The following is a 17,723-nucleotide window of genomic DNA, read 5'->3' on the forward strand; positions in this document are numbered from 1 at the left end:
GAGAACGATGACTTAAACCCCTGAGAACGATGACTTAAACCCCTGAGAACGATGACTTAAACCTCATAAAATGATGACTTAAACCCCTCAGAACAATGACTTAAACCCCTGAGAACGATGACTTAAACCTCATAAAATGATGACTTAAACCCCTCAGAATGATGACTTAAGCCCGCGAAAACGATGACTTAAACCCGCGAGAACGATGACTTAAACCCGCGAGAACGATGACTTAAACCCGCGAGAACGATGACTTAAACCCTGAGAACAGTGACTTAAACCCTTGAGTAACGAAGTCATCTTTCTCAGGGAAATTATTCATCATACTTAGAGTGAAGACGTCTTAATGTGTTGCACCGTGAGAGCGAAGTCATCACTCTCAAAAAGTTTATAACATACTAAACCAAGAACCGGTTAAAGAGTTTTGTTTTGTTCATGAATACGGAACTCTCAAGTTGCCCCTGGTGACTCAGCTGACCCTGTATCGGCGTTAACGGGTCGTGTAAATACACTTTCCATGGTGTGATAACTAGACGATAACATGGCCGGGGTGCAGTCTCTTCCGCAGTGACCCTCACGCAGTTGCCAGACGACAAGCACTCTTATGATTTTACTGCCTGTCTTGGTGAGTGGGAGCCGCCCTTCCTCTCCTCGATTTCTGTTGGAAGAAAGACAGAACTTCCATCACCCACACCCCCTCGACGTTCAACTTTCCGCACACACACACACACACACACACACATATATATACTGGTGACCTAGTGAGGCAGATAAGTCCTTCACCGGGACTAGATGCCTAGGCCGCTTTCGATAATTGGATAATGGGTGGCTGCAGGAGTGGCAAATAACCAATCATTACACGCCGTTTATCAGGTGAACCATCCCATTGGTCATAGTCACGGCTTCAAGATTAACGTCGATACTTCAAGGACTCGACACCAGATGATGTTGAATGCCGAAGAAATGAGTTAATCTTAGAATCTTCAAGTGTAGGTGTTATGGTGCTGGTATGGTGAAGTTATGATGCTGGTATTGTGAAGGTGTTATGGTGCTGGTGTGAAGGTGCTATGGTGCTGGTATGGTGAAGGTGTTATGGTGTTGGCATGGTGAAGGCGTTATGGTGCTGGTATAATGTAGGTGCTATGGTGCTGGTATGGTGCAGGTATAATGTAGGTGCTAAGGTGCTGGTATGGTGAAGGTGTTATGGTGCTGGTAAGATGAAGGCCTTAAGGTGCTGGTATGGTGAAGGTGTTATGGTGCTGCGCGGCAGGTATAATGTAGGTGCTAAGGTGCTGGTATGCAGCGTTATGGTGCTGGTAGTTTAGGTGTTATGGTGCTGGTAAGATGAAGGCCTTAAGGTGCTGGTATGGTGAAGGGTGTTATGGTGCTGGCATGGTGAAGCCGTTATGGTGCTGGCATGGTGAATATGGTGCTGGTATAGTGTAGGTGCTGGCGGTGCCGGTATGGTGAAGGTGTTATGGTGCTGGCATGGTGAAGGTAAGTGGGTGCTGGTATTGTGTAGGTGCTATGGTGCTGGTATGGTGAAGTGTTATGGTGCTGGTATGGTGAAGGTGTTATGGTGCTGGTATGGTGAAGGTGTTATGGCGCAAGTATTAGTGTAGGTGCTAAGGCGCTGGTATTGCAGGCGCTATGGTGCTGGTATGGTGAAGGTGTTATGGTGCTGGTATGCGGGAAGGCGTTAAAAAAAAGTGGCAGGTATGGTGAAGGTGCTGGTGGTGCTGGCGAAGTGCTATGGTGCTGGTATGGTGAAGGCGTTATGGTGCTGGCATGGTGAAGGTGCTATGGTGCTGGTATGGTGAAGGCGGTGGCGCTGGTATGGTGAAGGTGTTATAGTGCTGGTTATGGTGAAGGTGTTATGGTGCTGGTAGTTAGTGTAGGGTGCCGCAGCTGGCATGGTGAAGCTGGTGTTATGGTGCTGGTATGGTGAAGGTGTTATGGTGCTGGTATGGTGAAGGGTGTTGGGTGCTGGTATGGCGGGGAAGGCGCTATGGTGCTGGTAGTGTAGGTGCTGATGATGCTGGCATGGTAGTTGCGTTATGGTGCTGGTATGGTGAAGCGTTGCGGTGCTGGTATAGTGTAGGTGCTATGGTGCTGGTATGGTGAAGGTGTTGGTGGTGCTGGTGCGAAGGCGTTATGGTGCTGGTATGGTGAAGGTGTTATGGTGCTGGTATAGTGTAGGTGCTATGGTGCTGGTATGGTGAAGGTGTTATGGTGCTGGTATAGTGTAGGTGCTATGGTGCTGGTATGGTGAAGGTGTTATGGTGCTGGTATGGTGAAGGTGTTTTAGTGCTGGTATAGGTAGGTGCTATGGTGCTGGTATGGTGAAGGTGTTGTGGTGCTGGTATGGTGAAGGTGTTATGGTGCTGGTATAGTGTAGGTGCTATGGTGCTGGTATGGTGAAGGTGTTATGGTGCTGGTATAGTGTAGGTGCTATGGTGCTGGTATGGTGAAGGTGTTATGGTGCTGGTATGGTGAAGGTGTTTTAGTGCTGGTATAGTGTACAGTAGATGTTATGTGGTGTAGGTATAATGGCGTTGTTATAGTGTGGGTGTTATGGGGTGGTTAGTATAGGTGTTATGGTGGTGGTATGGTGTAGGTGCTTAATGATGGTAGTATGGTGTGGTCTATTATGGTGATGGTGTGGTGCACGCAAGTGGGTGGTGGGGCCTTCATGAGCGGAGGAGGAAGGGGTGAAACCACGTGTAATAATAATAATAATAATAATAATAATAATAATAATAATAATAATAATAATTAACGGTTTATTGAAAGAGCTTGGCAGCCAGAAGGCTGAAAATATACAGTTACATATTTGGGGAATGGGTTTCGAATTACAAATAATATACAAGTAACATAAGTGACACAAATAAGATATATAACAACTAGATGGGGAAAAGCTCAAACTACAGTGCATTTCAACATAGTGATGGCAAGCAGGGGCGGAATACTGGGAGTGAATACACCGTTTATTACAAGTTATTGATACTTAAGCAATGGTTGGGACTGGGCTGCTCTTTTATAGCGACTGCCTGTGCATGCTGGGCTGGATGGTTGTGGTGTCGAACAGCACCCCGGGCTAGGGATCTCAGGTGGTAGTAGGAGCGGTGTGTCGAGGATGGTGTAGAAGCTGTGTGTGTGTGTGTGTGTGTGTGTGTGTGTGTGTGTGTAATAATAATTAATGGACTATTGAAAGAGCATGGCAGCAAGAAGGCTGAAAATATACAGTTACGTAATTGGGGAATGGGTAACTTGATTGACAAATAGTGTACAAGTGACATAAGTGATACAAATATGATATATAATAACAAGGTGGGGGGGGGCGGTCTTACTACAGGGCATTTCAACAGTGGAAAAAAGTAAGATTGGCTGGGAGTGAACACACTGGTTGACTACGAGTTTTTGATAATTTTTACAATGGTTGGGATTGGGCTGCTCTTAAAGCGATCAATTGTGGTGTCGAACAGAAATTCGCGGACGAGGGATCTCGGGGTGGAAACAGGTGTCGAGGGTGGTGCAGAACCTTCTCACCAAATTTGCAGAGGAGGTCGTGGTGATGGTCAGAGAGAGCCGAGAGGGTCGATGTGTTGAGCGCTTCTTGATATGTGAAGTAGTAGGGGGAGAGAATAATCTTGCACGCCCTCTTCTGCAATTTTTTTAGGGGTTTCTGTTGTGTGGCATATGAGCGAGGAAGGCCAGACAGGTATAGGTGAGCTTGGGAAGTATGAGTGTTGAGTAAGCACTGAAGAGCTCGGGCGTGGGAATTCCGAGGGACTTCAGGATCTGACAATTGTACTGGCGTGTGTTTTCCAATTTAGTTTGTTATCTATAATGACGTCGAGGAGCTTAGTGGAATCCACAACCTGGAGTGTGTTGGGGCCCAAAGTAATGGAAAGAGGTGGGACGAGGTCAGGGGAGAGGTTGGTGTGCATATCATGGTCTTGGTATGGTTGATGGTGACATGGTTGTTGGTCTCAATTTTGGAAACTGTGCAATATATTCTGGAGGGCGCTGTAGTCGGGAGCCGAGTTGTTCACACTGATCCCAATGGTGGAGTCGTCGACATATTTCCAGTGAGCAGAGATTTCTCTTAGGGCATCATTGGTGAGCATGAAGAAGCAGTGGTTCCATCTTGGTGGCTTGGGGGACGCCACAGATGAGTGACTAAAAAGTGGAGACCGCCCTTCGTAAGCGTACGGCTTGGCGTCGATCACCAAGGAATTCTATAAGCCATGCTATAAGACTTCTCCGAAACCCGAGGTCTACAGCTTTGTTGATGATTAATGTGTGTGTGTGTGTGCGTGCGCCATTGAGTTTTACTTGAAAATCCTCAAAATTGTCAACGATAATTTTTTCCTTCGCCTTCCCTCGTCTCGCCGAAAGTGTGTACATACAGTACAGCAGTACAGGTGTCATCTTTACGACCTGTTACCATATACCCCCCCCCCCCAACCTTTCATCACCAGCAGTACATCATACCAAATCAGGAACACCTCGATTACCACAGCACCAGCAGGACCTCCACAACACCAGCAGGAGCACATTACCACCAGCAGGAGCACCACAACAGGAGCACACCAGCTGCAGCACATCACCACCAGCAGAAGCACACCAGCTGGAGCACATCACCACCAGCACCACAACACCAGCAGGAGCACCACAACACCAGCAGGACCACCACCACAGCACCATCAGCATCACAGCACCAGCACTCAGTATCAGTCTCCCTCATGCTGGGGTAGGTACTGGCCGTCCTCGTCGACCACAAACGTCCTTTACCTCTGTTTTGTGATAACCTGCCTGACCGCCTCCGTCCTCGCTCACACTCATAATGTTTAGCTCAAGACTGTACCTCCCCGAGTGTTGTGAGCCGAACCAATCTGGCACCGGAGATGTTAACTGGTGCCCGGGAGAGAGTGATTCCTATCTGAGGTCGCATTTAAATCACTAGGTCTGAGAGATGCTTCCTCGACTCTGACCTGACCTTACAATCATGACCTTTTTCCATATTTTAAACTAAATTAGAAAAACTCCCCCTAGGCTGTTGCCGCCTGAAGATGACTGACTGACTGACTGATTGATTGATTGTCTGTCGTAAGTATATCAGAAGGTCGCTGGGGGAAGAACCGGTGACGGTGGTGAATGTGGTAAGAGATGATGATGGTGGTTGAGGTGGTAAGTATGGTTGTGGTGATGGTGGTGGTTATGATGATGGTGGTGGAAGTGGTAGTGATGGTGGTAGAGATGGTGAAGGTGGTGGTAAGTATGGTGGTGGAGGTGATGGTGGTGATGGATGCTGGTGGAGGTGGTGATGGGGATGGGGATTGGTGATTGTAGTGGTAGAAGCTGATGGTGGTGGAGGAGGAGGAATGGGAGGAGAAAGCGAAGGAAAAATAGGAGGAGGAGGAGGAGGAGGAGGAGGAGGAGGAGGAAGAGGAGTAGTAGAAGGCTGACGGTGTGACAAGTACAGAGAAGTTGGCCCAGTTTGTGGTGGTGGGCCGAGAGTGAGTCACACACACACACACACACACACACACACACCGTCAGTAGCCCGGGGGACGGTGTAGTGTGTCGCCACCGTTCATCCTGCCTCACCCCACAGCAGTACCATGATAACACACCACTAAACACACTTGTTCCCAAAGCCTCGTTATGTGTACCTGGCTCTTTATGGTGGCATTATTGTGATATGTAAATTAGATTCCGAGTTGTTGGTAGATAAAGCCAAGTTTATGGTATTCAAGGTTGTCTCACAGCCTCTACACTACACTGTTTGTTAGGCTCGGCAGGTGACGCTTCTTTGAGGACGTTGTTGACTGAACTTGAGGAGGTGAATGTGGTGGCTGATTTGGGTGAAGGTGGAGGGTACGGGAGGTGTGTTGGGTGGAGGGTACAGAGGGGTGTTGGGTGGAGGGTACAGGGGAGGTTGGATGGAGAGTAGGGGAAGGATGGGTGGAGGGTGGGAGTGTTGTGGGTGATGGAGGATAGAGTGTAAAGGATATAGGTGGGGTGGGGTGGTGTGTGGTGGAGGGTAGAAGAGGTTGGGTAGAGGGTGGTGATGGAAATGAGTGAGGTGAGATGGAAGGTGGGGAAGGTAGGGTTGTGGGGGCAGGTAGTGTAAGGAGGATTAATTAAGGGAGGAAATCAACAGAGATGTGGATGATAGTGAAGAGGGAGGCGGAAAAGTAAGGAGTGAGGGGTCAGGTTCTAGTAGGTGAGGAAGGCAACCAGAGGAGATGAGGTCCAACAGAGAGAAGGGGAGGGGAGGGGGGTTATTTTGATGTTTGGGCAGAGAGATAAAAGATGGATTCCCGAGACATCAAGGTGGGTTCGTGGGACATCAAGGTGGATTCCTGAGACATCAAGGTGGGTTCCTGAGACATCAAGATGGATTCCTGAGACAACAAGGTGGGTTCGTGAGACATCAAACGAAATCCTTGAGACCTGGAGTGTGGACTAGACATTTCCACAGGGAGTGACTAAGTAATATTTACACAGACTCCCGCCAGCCAGCCAGCCTGTTCCACACGCGACCTGCTCGTTAGCACCTCCTGCACCCGCTCCCTGCTGCACCTCCCTCCTGAAGGACGCCTCTTGCTGTTGTTAAGGACCTGCTGGCACACGACCTGCTGCACCTCCCCTCTGAAGGACGCCTCTTGCTGTTGTTAAGGACCTGCGGGCACACGACCTGCTGCACCTCCCCTCTGAAGGACGCCTCTTGCTGTTGGGACCTGCTGGCACACGACCTGCTGCACCTCCCTCTGAAGGACCTCTTACTGTTGGTAGGACCGGCTGGCACACGACCTGCTGCACCTCCTCTGAAGGACGCCTCTTACTGTTGGCAAGGACCTGTTGGCACGACCTGCTGCCTCCCCTTCTGAAGGACGCCTCTTACTGTTGGCAAGGACCTGTTGGCACGACCTGCTGCCTCCCTCCTGAAGGACGCCTCTTACTGTTGGCAAGGACCTGTTGGCACACGACCTGCTGCACCTCCCTCTGAGACGCCTCTTACTGTTGGCAAGGACCTGTTGGCACACGACCTGCTACTCCCTCCTGAAGGACGCCTCTCTTACTGTTGGCAGGACCTGTTGGCACACGACCTGCTACCTCCCTTCTGAAGGACGCCTCTTACTGTTGGCAAGGACCTGTTGGCACACGACCTGCTGCACCTCCCTTCTGAAGGACGCCTCTTACTGTTGGCAGGGACCTGTTGGCACGACCTGCTGCATCTCCCCTCTGAAGGACGCCTTTCTTCACTGTTGGCAGGACCTGTTGGCACACGACCTGCTGCACCTCCCTCCTGAAGGACGCCTCTCACTGTTGGTAAGGACCTGTTGGCACACGACCTGCTGCACCTCCCTCCTGAAGGACGCCTCTTACTGTTGGCAGGGACCTGTTGGCGACCTGCTGCACCTCCCTCCTGAGGGACGCCTCTTCTGTTGGCAAGGACCTGTTGGCACCTGCTGCACCTCCTGAAGGACGCCTCCTACTGTTGGCAAGGACCTGTTGGCACAGACCTGCTGCACCTCCCTCCTGAAGGACGCCTCTTACTGTTGGCAAGGACCTGTTGGCGACACGACCTGCACCTCCCTCCTGAAGGACGCCTCTTACTGTTGGCAAGGACCTGTTGGCACACGACCTGCTGCACCTCCCTCTGAAGGACGCCTCTTACTGTTGGCAAGGACCTGTTGGCACACGACCTGCTGCACCTCCCTCCTGAAGGACGCCTCTTACTGTTGGCAAGGGACCTGTTGGCACGACCTGCTGCACCTCCCTCCTGAAGGACGCCTCTTACTGTTGGCAGGACCTGTTGGCACGACCTGCTGCACCTGCCTCCTGAAGGACGCCTCTTACTCTGTTGGCAGGACCTGTTGGCGACCTGCACCTCCCTCCCTGAAGGACGCCTCTTACTGTTGGCAAGGACCTGTTGGCACACGACCTGCTGCCTCCCTCTGAAGGACGCCTCTTACTGTTGGCAGGGACCTGTTGGCACACGACCTGCTGCACCTGCCTCCTGAAGGACGCCTCTTACTGTTGGCGGACCTGTTGGCACACGACCTGCTGCACCTCCCTCCTGAAGGACTTCTTACTGTTGGCAAGGACCTGTTGGCACACGACCTGCTGCACCTGCCTCCTGAGGGACGCCTCTTACTGTTGGCAAGGACCTGTTGGCACACGACCTGCTGCACCTCCCTCCTGAAGGACGCCTCTTACTGTTGGCAAGGACCTGTTGGCACACGACCTGCTGCACCTCCCCTCTGAAGGACGCCTCTTACTGTTGGCAAGGACCTGTTGGCACACGACCTGCTGCACCTGCCTCCTGGGACGCTCTTACTGTTGGCAAGGACCTGTTGGTACACGACCTGCTGCACCTCCTCCTGAAGGACGCCTCTTACTGTTGGCAGGACCTGTTGGCACACGACCTGCTGCACCTGCCTCCTGAAGGACGCCTCTTACTGTTGGCAAGACCTGTTGGCACACGACCTGCTGCACCTCCCCTCTGAGAAGGACGCCTCTTACTGTTGGGCAGGACCTGTTGGCACATGACCTGCTGCACCTTCCTCCTGAGAGGACGCTTCTTTTACTGTTGGCAGGACCTGTTGGCACGACCTGCTGCACCTGCCTCCTGAAGGACGCCTCTTACTGTTGGCAAGGACCTGTGTTGGCACGACTGCTGCACCTGCCTCCTGAAGGACGCCTCTTACTGTTGGCAAGGACCTGTTGGCACACGACCTGCTGCACCTCCCTTCTGAAGGACGCCTCTTACTGTTGGCAAGGACCTGTTGGCGACCTGCTGCACCTGCCTCCTGAAGGACGCCTCTTACTGTTGGCAAGGACCTGTTGGCACACGACCTGCTGCACCTCCCTTCTGAAGGACGCCTCTTACTGTTGGCAGGACCTGTTGGCACACGACCTGCTGCACCTCCCTCCTGAAGGACGCCTCTTACTGTTGGCACACGACCTGCTGCACCTCCCTCCTGAAGGATTCCCGGCTACTATCTATACATCAATTGTGTGTGTGTGTTTTGATGGTGAGGGGGAGGAAGACCGGTATTCAAACACCGGTAATAATAACGGTATCTGTCCGGGGATAATAAGTTGTTCATACTGGGTATAAATGAGGTAATCGGTGAGAGTAATGATGATGTTCTCCAGGTAGACCATCGCTTCATCATAATATACACCTGTAATTAACGTGGCTTGGCTAATGGTTGTACAGTATTGGTTTTGGTTTTACTTGGCCCCTCATCACTACCAGACAGACAGGCACCATGCTGGGTGTGTGGAGGGAGGCACACACACACACTTACCATACCATTACCTCCCTCACCCCTCCCTCGTAGAATGCCTCGTCATCTTGGTAATGTTAGTTACTCTCACTCTACTGACCCATTCTCTCTCTCTCTCTCTCTCTCTCTCTCTCTCTCTCTCTCTCTCTCTCTCTCTCTCTCTCTCTCTCTCTCTCTCTCTCTCTCTCTCTCTCTCTCGACCGTACGTTCATGCGTTTGTTCTACTGTCCGTGCGTCCACGCGTCTGGATATTGTAGATTAGGATAACTTGATTAAATAGCAATCGATTCAGAGTAGGTAAAGTGTATGAGAGCAAGGTGGGAGGTGAGTTGTGTTGTGTAGAGTTACGGCCCCTTGTGGTGAGGTCCTGGCCAGGTAATTACGTGTTATGGTTAGATTTATATAAAAGACGATCTTAATGATACCGGGACATTTGATACGCCATCACCATGTCATAATTACGTCACCAACACGCCACATTGCGTCACCAACACGCCATCATTACGTCACCAACACGCCATCATTACGTCATCACCACGTCGTCATTAAGTCACCAGCACATCCTCATTACGTCACAACACGTCATCATTACGTCAACAGAACATCACTAACACGGAGAGAGTAGTTCGTGTAAGTTACAGGAGGGAGGAAGGGTGGAGGGAAGAACAGAAGGATTAGAGAGAATTTATTTTCATTTTGAAATAAAGAGAAAGAATGGTGTTGTCGTGACAGATCAAGACTTAAGCTGCAGAAGACCACATCATCACAGAGGCAGGAGAAAGAGACTCAGAAATTGCCATTGACTGACTACTTTAACCAGCACTTGAGAAAACAAAAACATTCCTCATCAGCTAAAAACTTCCATTAGTCAGATCAAGAAAGAAGAGGTTACTGTGTTGACTAAACAATACGGTGTTGTACTGTACACAGGTAGCACGAGACATATTTATCAGAGCTACTAGCACAACCTTGGCCGACATAAATGAAGCCATTTTTTGGAAGCCGTAGCTGTCTGATGGCTGAATTATACAGGAGGGACTGGTTGATGGCCTCAACCCCGGAATGCATTCGTGTCGGTGGGGTCTTGGTAGTCGAGTCAGGTTGAGGCAGCCCCTAGAGGCACCCCGCCATAAATGTGCGGCGAGTGAGTATGTCCAGCGTGTTGCGGGTGTTTGTTCTGGCCGGCTAACACTACCCCTTTACACCAACACCAGATTACCGCCACGATCTATGATGACAACTAAATGGCCGACTCGTTTTTCGTATTAACAGGCTGATTATTATGGTGAATTTATGGCAGTCACAAGTTTTGTTCTGTAATAACATTTTCGGCATAAAAATTGTCTCTGGTTTCATATTTGGTGGCGGTAAATACATTAGCGGTGTTCCTCCATAACTACAGACGCCAGTGAGCACTTGACATGAGTGTTGTAAGAAGAACCACACTAGGCAGGCGTGGAGCACTACAAGGCGGCCACTGAGAATATTTTGTGTGTATCGGCAAAGTTGTGTCTTGCTTCATCCAGTTGCTATTGTAAATTTAACAGCTTCGTATCACCTAACGATTCCTCCCCTTGTGATTCCTCCCCAGCTTATTTCACCAGAAGATTAACCACCCTAACGCTACCTGGTGGACTGGGTTAGGTTACGGTATGTTATGTTAGGTTTCCATGAGAAATAAGCTGTGGACGAATCTTTGGGTGATCCACAGTTTCAACTACCAGGGTTAAACACCGTCCATTAAGTATTAGTTTGTATCGTACACAACCAGTTTTAGAAGTAAAGATATTGTTTCCAGCAAGATGTAATAGTCAGTACCCGAAGAGTTTTGATAACACAGTCGTCAGGTTGTGTTATATACTGCACAGGTTGGTGGCAGCTCCCAAGTTTCGCTAATATAACAGTTGTTTATGAGACAAGCGAGAGAAAAACACTTGAGAATATAACAACAAAAACCTCTGCTGGAAATACACAAAACACAAATACATCATAAATAACGGATATGTTAGCGATACTCTGAGGCTCCCAGCGAGTGGATCACCTTGTAGTGGCAAAAGTAATAAAAGCTTCATTAAAAACAACTCTGCATCAACGTATCTTCAAATGTGATGATTAGCAGAACCTCTACAACGTCTCCGTGTGATGTGAGAGCTGAGGTTCTCCTGCAGCAGGGTCCAAACTACGGAGCGTCCCTCACAGGTCGCTATAGAGCCATCTCCCAGCAGAGAGAGAGAGAGGGGCCTCCATTTATTTTCCATTACATATGTTACCACCTGCCCGCCCTCTCCACCACCCCTGCCCCACCCTCTCCACCACCCTGCCCCACCCTCTCCACCACCTGCCCCGCCCTCTCCACCACCCCTGCCCGCCCTCTCCCACCACCCACTGCCGCCCTCTCCACCACCCCTGCCCCGCCCTCTCCACCACCCTGCCCGCCCTCTCCACCCACTGCCCGCCTCTCCACCACCCACTGCCCCGCCCTCTCCACCACCCACTGCCCGCCCTCTCCACCACCCTGCCCCGCCCTCTCCACCACACCCTGCCCGCCCTCTCCCACCACACCCTGCCCGCCCTCTCCACCACCACTGCCCCGCCCTCTCCCACCCACTGCCCCGCCCCTCTCCACCACCCTGCCCGCCCTCTCCACCACCCCTGCCCCTGCTCTCCCACCACCCCTGCCCTCCTCTCCACCACCCTGCCCCGCCCTCTCACCCCTGCCCGCCCTCTCCACCACCCCTGCCCCGCCCTCTCCACCACCCCTGCCCGCCCTCTCCACCCCTGCCCCGCCCTCTCCACCACCCCTGCCCCGCCCTCTCCCCACCCCTGCCCGCCCTCTCCCACCACCCCTGCCCTCCCTCTCCACCACACCCTGCCGCCCTCTCCACCACCCTGCCCGCCTCTCCCCCCCTGCCCGCCCTCTCCACCACCCCTCCCGCCTCTCCACCACCTGCCCCGCCCTCTCCACCACCTGCCCCGCCCTCTCCACCACCCCTGCCCGCCCTCTCCACCACCCCTGCCCCGCCCTCTCCACCACCCCTGCCCGCCCTCTCACCACCCTGCCCCGCCCTCTCCACCACCCCTGCCCGCCCTCTCCACCACCCCTGCCCGCCCTCTCCACCACCCTGCCCGCCTCTCCCACCACCCCTGCCCGCCCTCCCACCACCCTGCCCGCCCTCTCCACCACCTGCCCGCCCTCTCCCACCACCCCTGCCCGCCCTCTCCCACCCCCCCCGCCCTCTCCCCCCCCCCCGCCCTCTCCCCCCGCCCGCCCTCTCCACCACCCCCGCCCGCCCTCTCCACCACCCCTGCCCGCCCTCTCCACCACCCCTGCCCCGCCCTCTCCACCACCCCTGCCCGCCCTTCCACCACCCCTGCCCCGCCCTCTCCACCACCTGCCGCCCTCTCCACCACCCCTGCCCCGCCCTCTCCACCACACCCTGCCCGCCCTCTCCACCACCCTGCCCGCCCTCTCCACCCCCCTGCCCCGCCCTCTCCACCACCCCTGCCCCGCCCTCTCCACCACCCCTGCCCCGCCCTCCCCACCCCTGCCCCTCTCCACCACCCCTGCCGCCCTCTCCACCACCCTGCCCGCCCTCTCCACCACCCCTGCCCCGCCCTCTCTCCACCACCCCTGCCCCGCCCTCTCCACCACCCCTGCCCGCCCTCTCCACCACCCTGCCCGCCCTCTCCCCCTGCCCCTCCCACCCATCCTCGTCCTCCCACCACCCCAGCCTCGTCCCTCCATCCCTGCCCCCTTCTCATCATCCTGCCCCCTCTCCACCACCCCTGCCCCGCCCTCTCCACCACCCTGCCCGCCCTCTCCACCACCTGCCCGCCCTCTCCACCACCACCCCTGCCCCGCCCTCCACCACCCACTGGCCCGCCCTCTCACCATCCTGCCCGCCCTCTCTCCACCACCCCTGCCGCCCTCTCCACCACCCCTGCCCCGCCCTCTCCACCACCCCTGCCCCGCCCTCTCCACCACCCCTGCCCGCCTCTCACCCCCCTGCCCGCCCTCTCCACCACCCTGCCCGCCCTCTCCCACCCCTGCCCGCCCTCTCCACCATCCTGCCCCGCCCTCTCCACCACCCCTGCCCCGCCCTCTCCCACCTGCCCCCTCTCCACCACCCCTGCCGCCTCTCCACCACCCCTGCCCCGCCCTCTCCACCACCCTGCCCCGCCCTCTCCACCACCCCTGCCCGCCCTCTCTCCACCACCCCTGCCCGCCCTCTCCACCACCCCTGCCCCGCCCTCTCCACCACCCCTGCCCGCCCTCTCACCCACCCCAGCCTCGTCCTCTCCACCACCCAGCCTCGTCCCTCCATCGCCCTGCCCGCCTTCTCCATCACCCCTGCCCGCCCTCTCCACCACCCCTGCCGCCTCTCCCCCCCTGCCTCCTCTCCCCACCCCTGCCCCGCCTCTCTCACCACCCCTGCCCGCCCTCTCCACCACCCTGCCGCCTCTCCACCACCTTTGCCCGCCACTCTCCACCCCTGCCCGCCCTCTCCACCATCCCTGCCCCGCCCTCTCCACCACCCTGCCCGCCCTCTCCACCACCCCTGCCCGCCCTCTCCACCACCCTGCCCCGCCCTCTCCACCACAGCCTCGTCCCTCCACCACCCCAGCCTCGTCCTCCGCCACCCCTGCCCCGCCCTCTCCACCACCCCTGCCCGTCCTCCACCACCCCAGCCTCGTCCCTCCACCACCCATGCCCTCCTCCACCACCCATGCCCCGCCCTCTCCACCACGCTGCCCGCCCTCTCCACCACCGCTGCCCCGCCCTCTCCACCACCCCTGCCCCTCCCTCTCCACCACCCCTGCCCCGCCCTCTCCACCACCCCAGCCTCGTCCCTCCACCACCCCAGCCTCGTCCCTCCACCACCCATGCCGCTCTCTCACCACCCTGCCCGTCCTCCACCACCCCAGCCTCGTCCTCCACCACCCATGCCCGCCCTCTCCACCACCATGCCACCTGCCCTCTCCACCACCGCTGCCCCGCCCTCTCCACCACCGCTGCCCCGCCCTCTCCACACCCCGCTGCCCGCCCTCTCCACCACCCTGCCCGTCCCCCACCCCCTGCCCGTCCCCACCACCCATGCCCCACCCTCTCCACCATCCTCCGCCCCCACCACCGCTGCCCCGCCTTCTCCACCACCGCTGCCCCGCCCTCTCCACCACCGCTGCCCGCCCTCTCCACCACCCGCGCCTCTCCACCACTCCTTCCCGCCCTCTCCACCACCAAGCCCGCCCTCCCCACCACCCCTGCCCCGCCCTCTCCACCACCCTGCCGCCCTCTCCACCACTCCTGCCCCGCCCTCTCCACCACCCCTGCCCCGCCCTCTCGACCACCCGTGCCCTGTGCCCAGGTCAGCCTACCTCGCCATATAGGGGGGTGGGGGGTAGCCTCGGAATCACAGCCTCAATAAACACCGTTGCCATACTGTACTACGACACCCCCCTTCTCTCTCTCTCTCTCTCTCCCTCCCTCATTTCTTCCCTTCTTCCTTCTCCGCCGGGGACACAGACCTTAAGTCAACCTAACCTGGCTAATCTAACTTGACCTGACCAAATTTATACAAAGGTAACCTAACCTAATTTAAATCATTCTACAGGTAACTTAGATTATTACCTGTAATCAGTGGGGACAGGTATCGTGCGTGCGTGCGTAGATGTGAGAGACGATTGAAAAGAACTGATATTATGTCGACTACAGAAGAACACACACACACACACACACACACACACACACAGCCTGTGACTCATAGTGCTGCTTCCTCGAACACGCGATACCTCAGTGGGTCAAGTGCACGAGGTGTTCCTTGTGTGTGTATGAGGGGTTCCTCCTGTACCTTGATACTGGCACCAAGGAATTCAAAGCCACTTCTCTACCCACTCAGCCACGACGTCCAATAAGGAAATGGGAGGAGAACAGTGGAAGAGAATCCCAAAAGGAAGTGAGTGAAATAGATGTGTTTACTTTATGGAAGTGAAAAAGTGGGTCAGTGTGGGCGTCTCGTGTCACTGGTCCCATGACCTGACCTGGCGGGCTGCTGTGCATCCTAAGTGAATCCTATTATAGTCCCGATGACCCCGGTATGGACCCCTAGTGGTGCTGTTCCCCCTCCTCCCCGGCAGGTCTTATCTCCGCCATTAGTATAGCAAGGAAGGATACATCTGGTGGGTCCCTGTGAGTGACTGTTATATTATATATATTATATATATATATATATATTCTCTCTCTCTCTCTCTCTCTCTCTCTCTCTCTCTCTCTCTCTCTCTCTCTCTCTCTCTCTCTCTCTCACCACTGCCGCCTCTACCCTCTTTTACCCCCACACACGTCCCCTCGCCACCCTCCCCCTCCAAGTTCCATATGTGAGGCTCGGAGGGTCTTAACAAGGTGTGACAGGCTGGTGGAGCTGTCTGGGGCACCTCTGGCCTCCTTCACTCCTGCAGGTCACGTGTGTGGCCCCAACCCTGTCACACACACCGGACCAGCGACGGGTGTATGCTCGGCTGGTCTTAGCTGCGATGGAGAGTTGTGTTATGCCCTCAACAACACCTGTACTGTGACGTAGACGATAGCAGTAACTGGAACCCGTCACCTTTACCTTTAATGACGTCACCTAAACCGTAACAGGTGCAGAAGGTAAACTCGGTGGAGGGGGGGGGGGTATAAGTGGCGATAAATGGTGAAACGGGCAGCACCTCAGCCTCGCGTGCCACTTACAGACGCCCAGGGTGCCACACCATGCCGGTAAGTGGCAGTTAGTATGATTTAGTAGCAGGTTGAGTCAGGGTAGTGGCATGTTAAGTCGGTGGTCATCGGGGTAGTAGCAGGTCGAGTCGGTGGTCATCGGATAGTAGCAGGTCGAGTCGGTGGTCAGGAGATGTAGCAGGTCGAGTCGGTGGTCATTGGAGTAGTACCAGGTCGAGTCGGTGATCAGTGGAGTAGTAGCAGGTCGAGTCGGTGGTCATGGGGTAGTGACAGGTTAAGTTGGTGATCGTCGGGTGTAATGGCATGTTAAGTCTGTGGTCGTCTGGGGTAGTGGCAGTCAACAGACGTGGCACCTGGCCCACCTCTGTCTCTCCTGTAGTAGGCGTGGATTAAAGTCACCCTCCGCGTGAGTGTGTGTGAGAACTTTAAAGGTAGCCCGTGGCACTGATGGTAGCCCGTGGCACTGATGGTGCCCGTGGCACTGATGGTAGCCCGTGGCACTGATGGTAGCGTGGCACTGATGGTAGCCCGTGGCACTGATGGTAGCCCGTGGCACTGATGGTAGCCCGTGTGGCACTGATTGTCGTTCTGCGATGGTGCCCGTGGCACTGATGGTCGCCGTGGCACTGATGGTCGCCCGGCATGGTAGCCGTGGCACTTGATGGTCGCCCGTGGCACTGATGGTCGCTCATGGCACTGATGGTAGCCCGTGGCACTGATGGTAGCCCGTGGCACTGATGGTCGCCCGTGGCACTGATTGTCGTTCGTGGCACTGATTGTCGTTCTGGCACTGATGGTCGCCCGTGGCACTGATGGTCGCCCGTGGCACTGATGGTCGCCCGTGGCACTGATGGTAGCCCGTGGCACTGATGGTCGCCCGTGGCACTGATGGTCGCCCGTGGCACTGATGGTCGCCGCTGATGGCGTGGCACTGATGGTAGCCGTGGCACTGATGGTCGCCCGTGGCACTGATGGTAGCCCGTGGCACTGATGGTCGCCATTGGCACAGTGAAGTCGCCCGTGGCACTGATGGCAGCCGGGCACGATGGTGACTGATGGTCGCGGTAACCGATTGGTGACGGTATGACGGTAGGCGTTTTCAGGCGAGCGCGGCACGACGTGCTGCAGCAGCAACGGCGGCATGGCGGCACGCCGTGGTGTGGGTGCCGCGTCTGCTGCGTGCATATAGCCCGGGCCGAACAAACGCATCAGTGACTTTGGATGAAGTAAATTAATCTCATCTCATGGTGGGCTTTCCGTTGCGGTTCTGCGCAGTGAAGATCATCTGCATCAACACATAATTTACTGATGGCGTCGTATGTGGTTGGCATTCGCACAACCGCATTCAGTGATAAACACCTGGGTGTGCTCACGCAGTTGCTTGGTATGTGTCAGCAGGACCAGCAGGTGTTGTCCACTGCTCCGGCAGACACAAGAATGCTGTAAAACAAGAAAATTGATGTGATGAGTTGACGTTTACCGCCAGAAGCATCCGAGCTGTGTGGGGGCCACCTGGTGCTGGGTCTGGCGTCCACGGTACGGGAGACACACTGGGTCTGGCCCTTCTGGCTTTTGAAGTATTGAGCCGGATTTATTTATTTATTTTTATCTTCAAATTATAAAGACAGAACACCCTCAATTAACTTGACATGGTTAGGTCTGGTCAGTTCAGGTCAGGTAAGGTTGGGTTTAGTTAGATT

At 55.2% G+C, this 17,723-nt stretch overlaps 1 protein-coding gene across 1 annotated transcript; it reads right to left on the minus strand.

The window, feature by feature from the left end:
• Nucleotides 1–16,329: 16,329 nt before the first annotated feature.
• On the minus strand, nucleotides 16,330–17,208 carry LOC121859775. The gene has a single exon (XM_042356763.1). The coding sequence runs from the start codon at nucleotides 17,206–17,208 to the stop codon at nucleotides 16,330–16,332; it is 879 nt and encodes a 292-aa protein (XP_042212697.1).
• Between the last annotated feature and the right edge of the window lie 515 nt (nucleotides 17,209–17,723).

The sequence above is a fragment of the Homarus americanus genome, unplaced genomic scaffold (assembly GCF_018991925.1).
Source record: "Homarus americanus isolate GMGI-L3 unplaced genomic scaffold, GMGI_Hamer_2.0 scaffold27231, whole genome shotgun sequence".
In the NCBI taxonomy this organism is placed as follows: Eukaryota; Metazoa; Arthropoda; class Malacostraca; order Decapoda; family Nephropidae; genus Homarus; species Homarus americanus.

What these genes read in the sequence shown, in the direction of transcription:
- LOC121859775 (XM_042356763.1), bottom strand. Translation starts at nt 17,208, where the DNA reads ATGCACGCAGCAGACGCGGCACCCACACCACGGCGTGCCGCCATGCCG.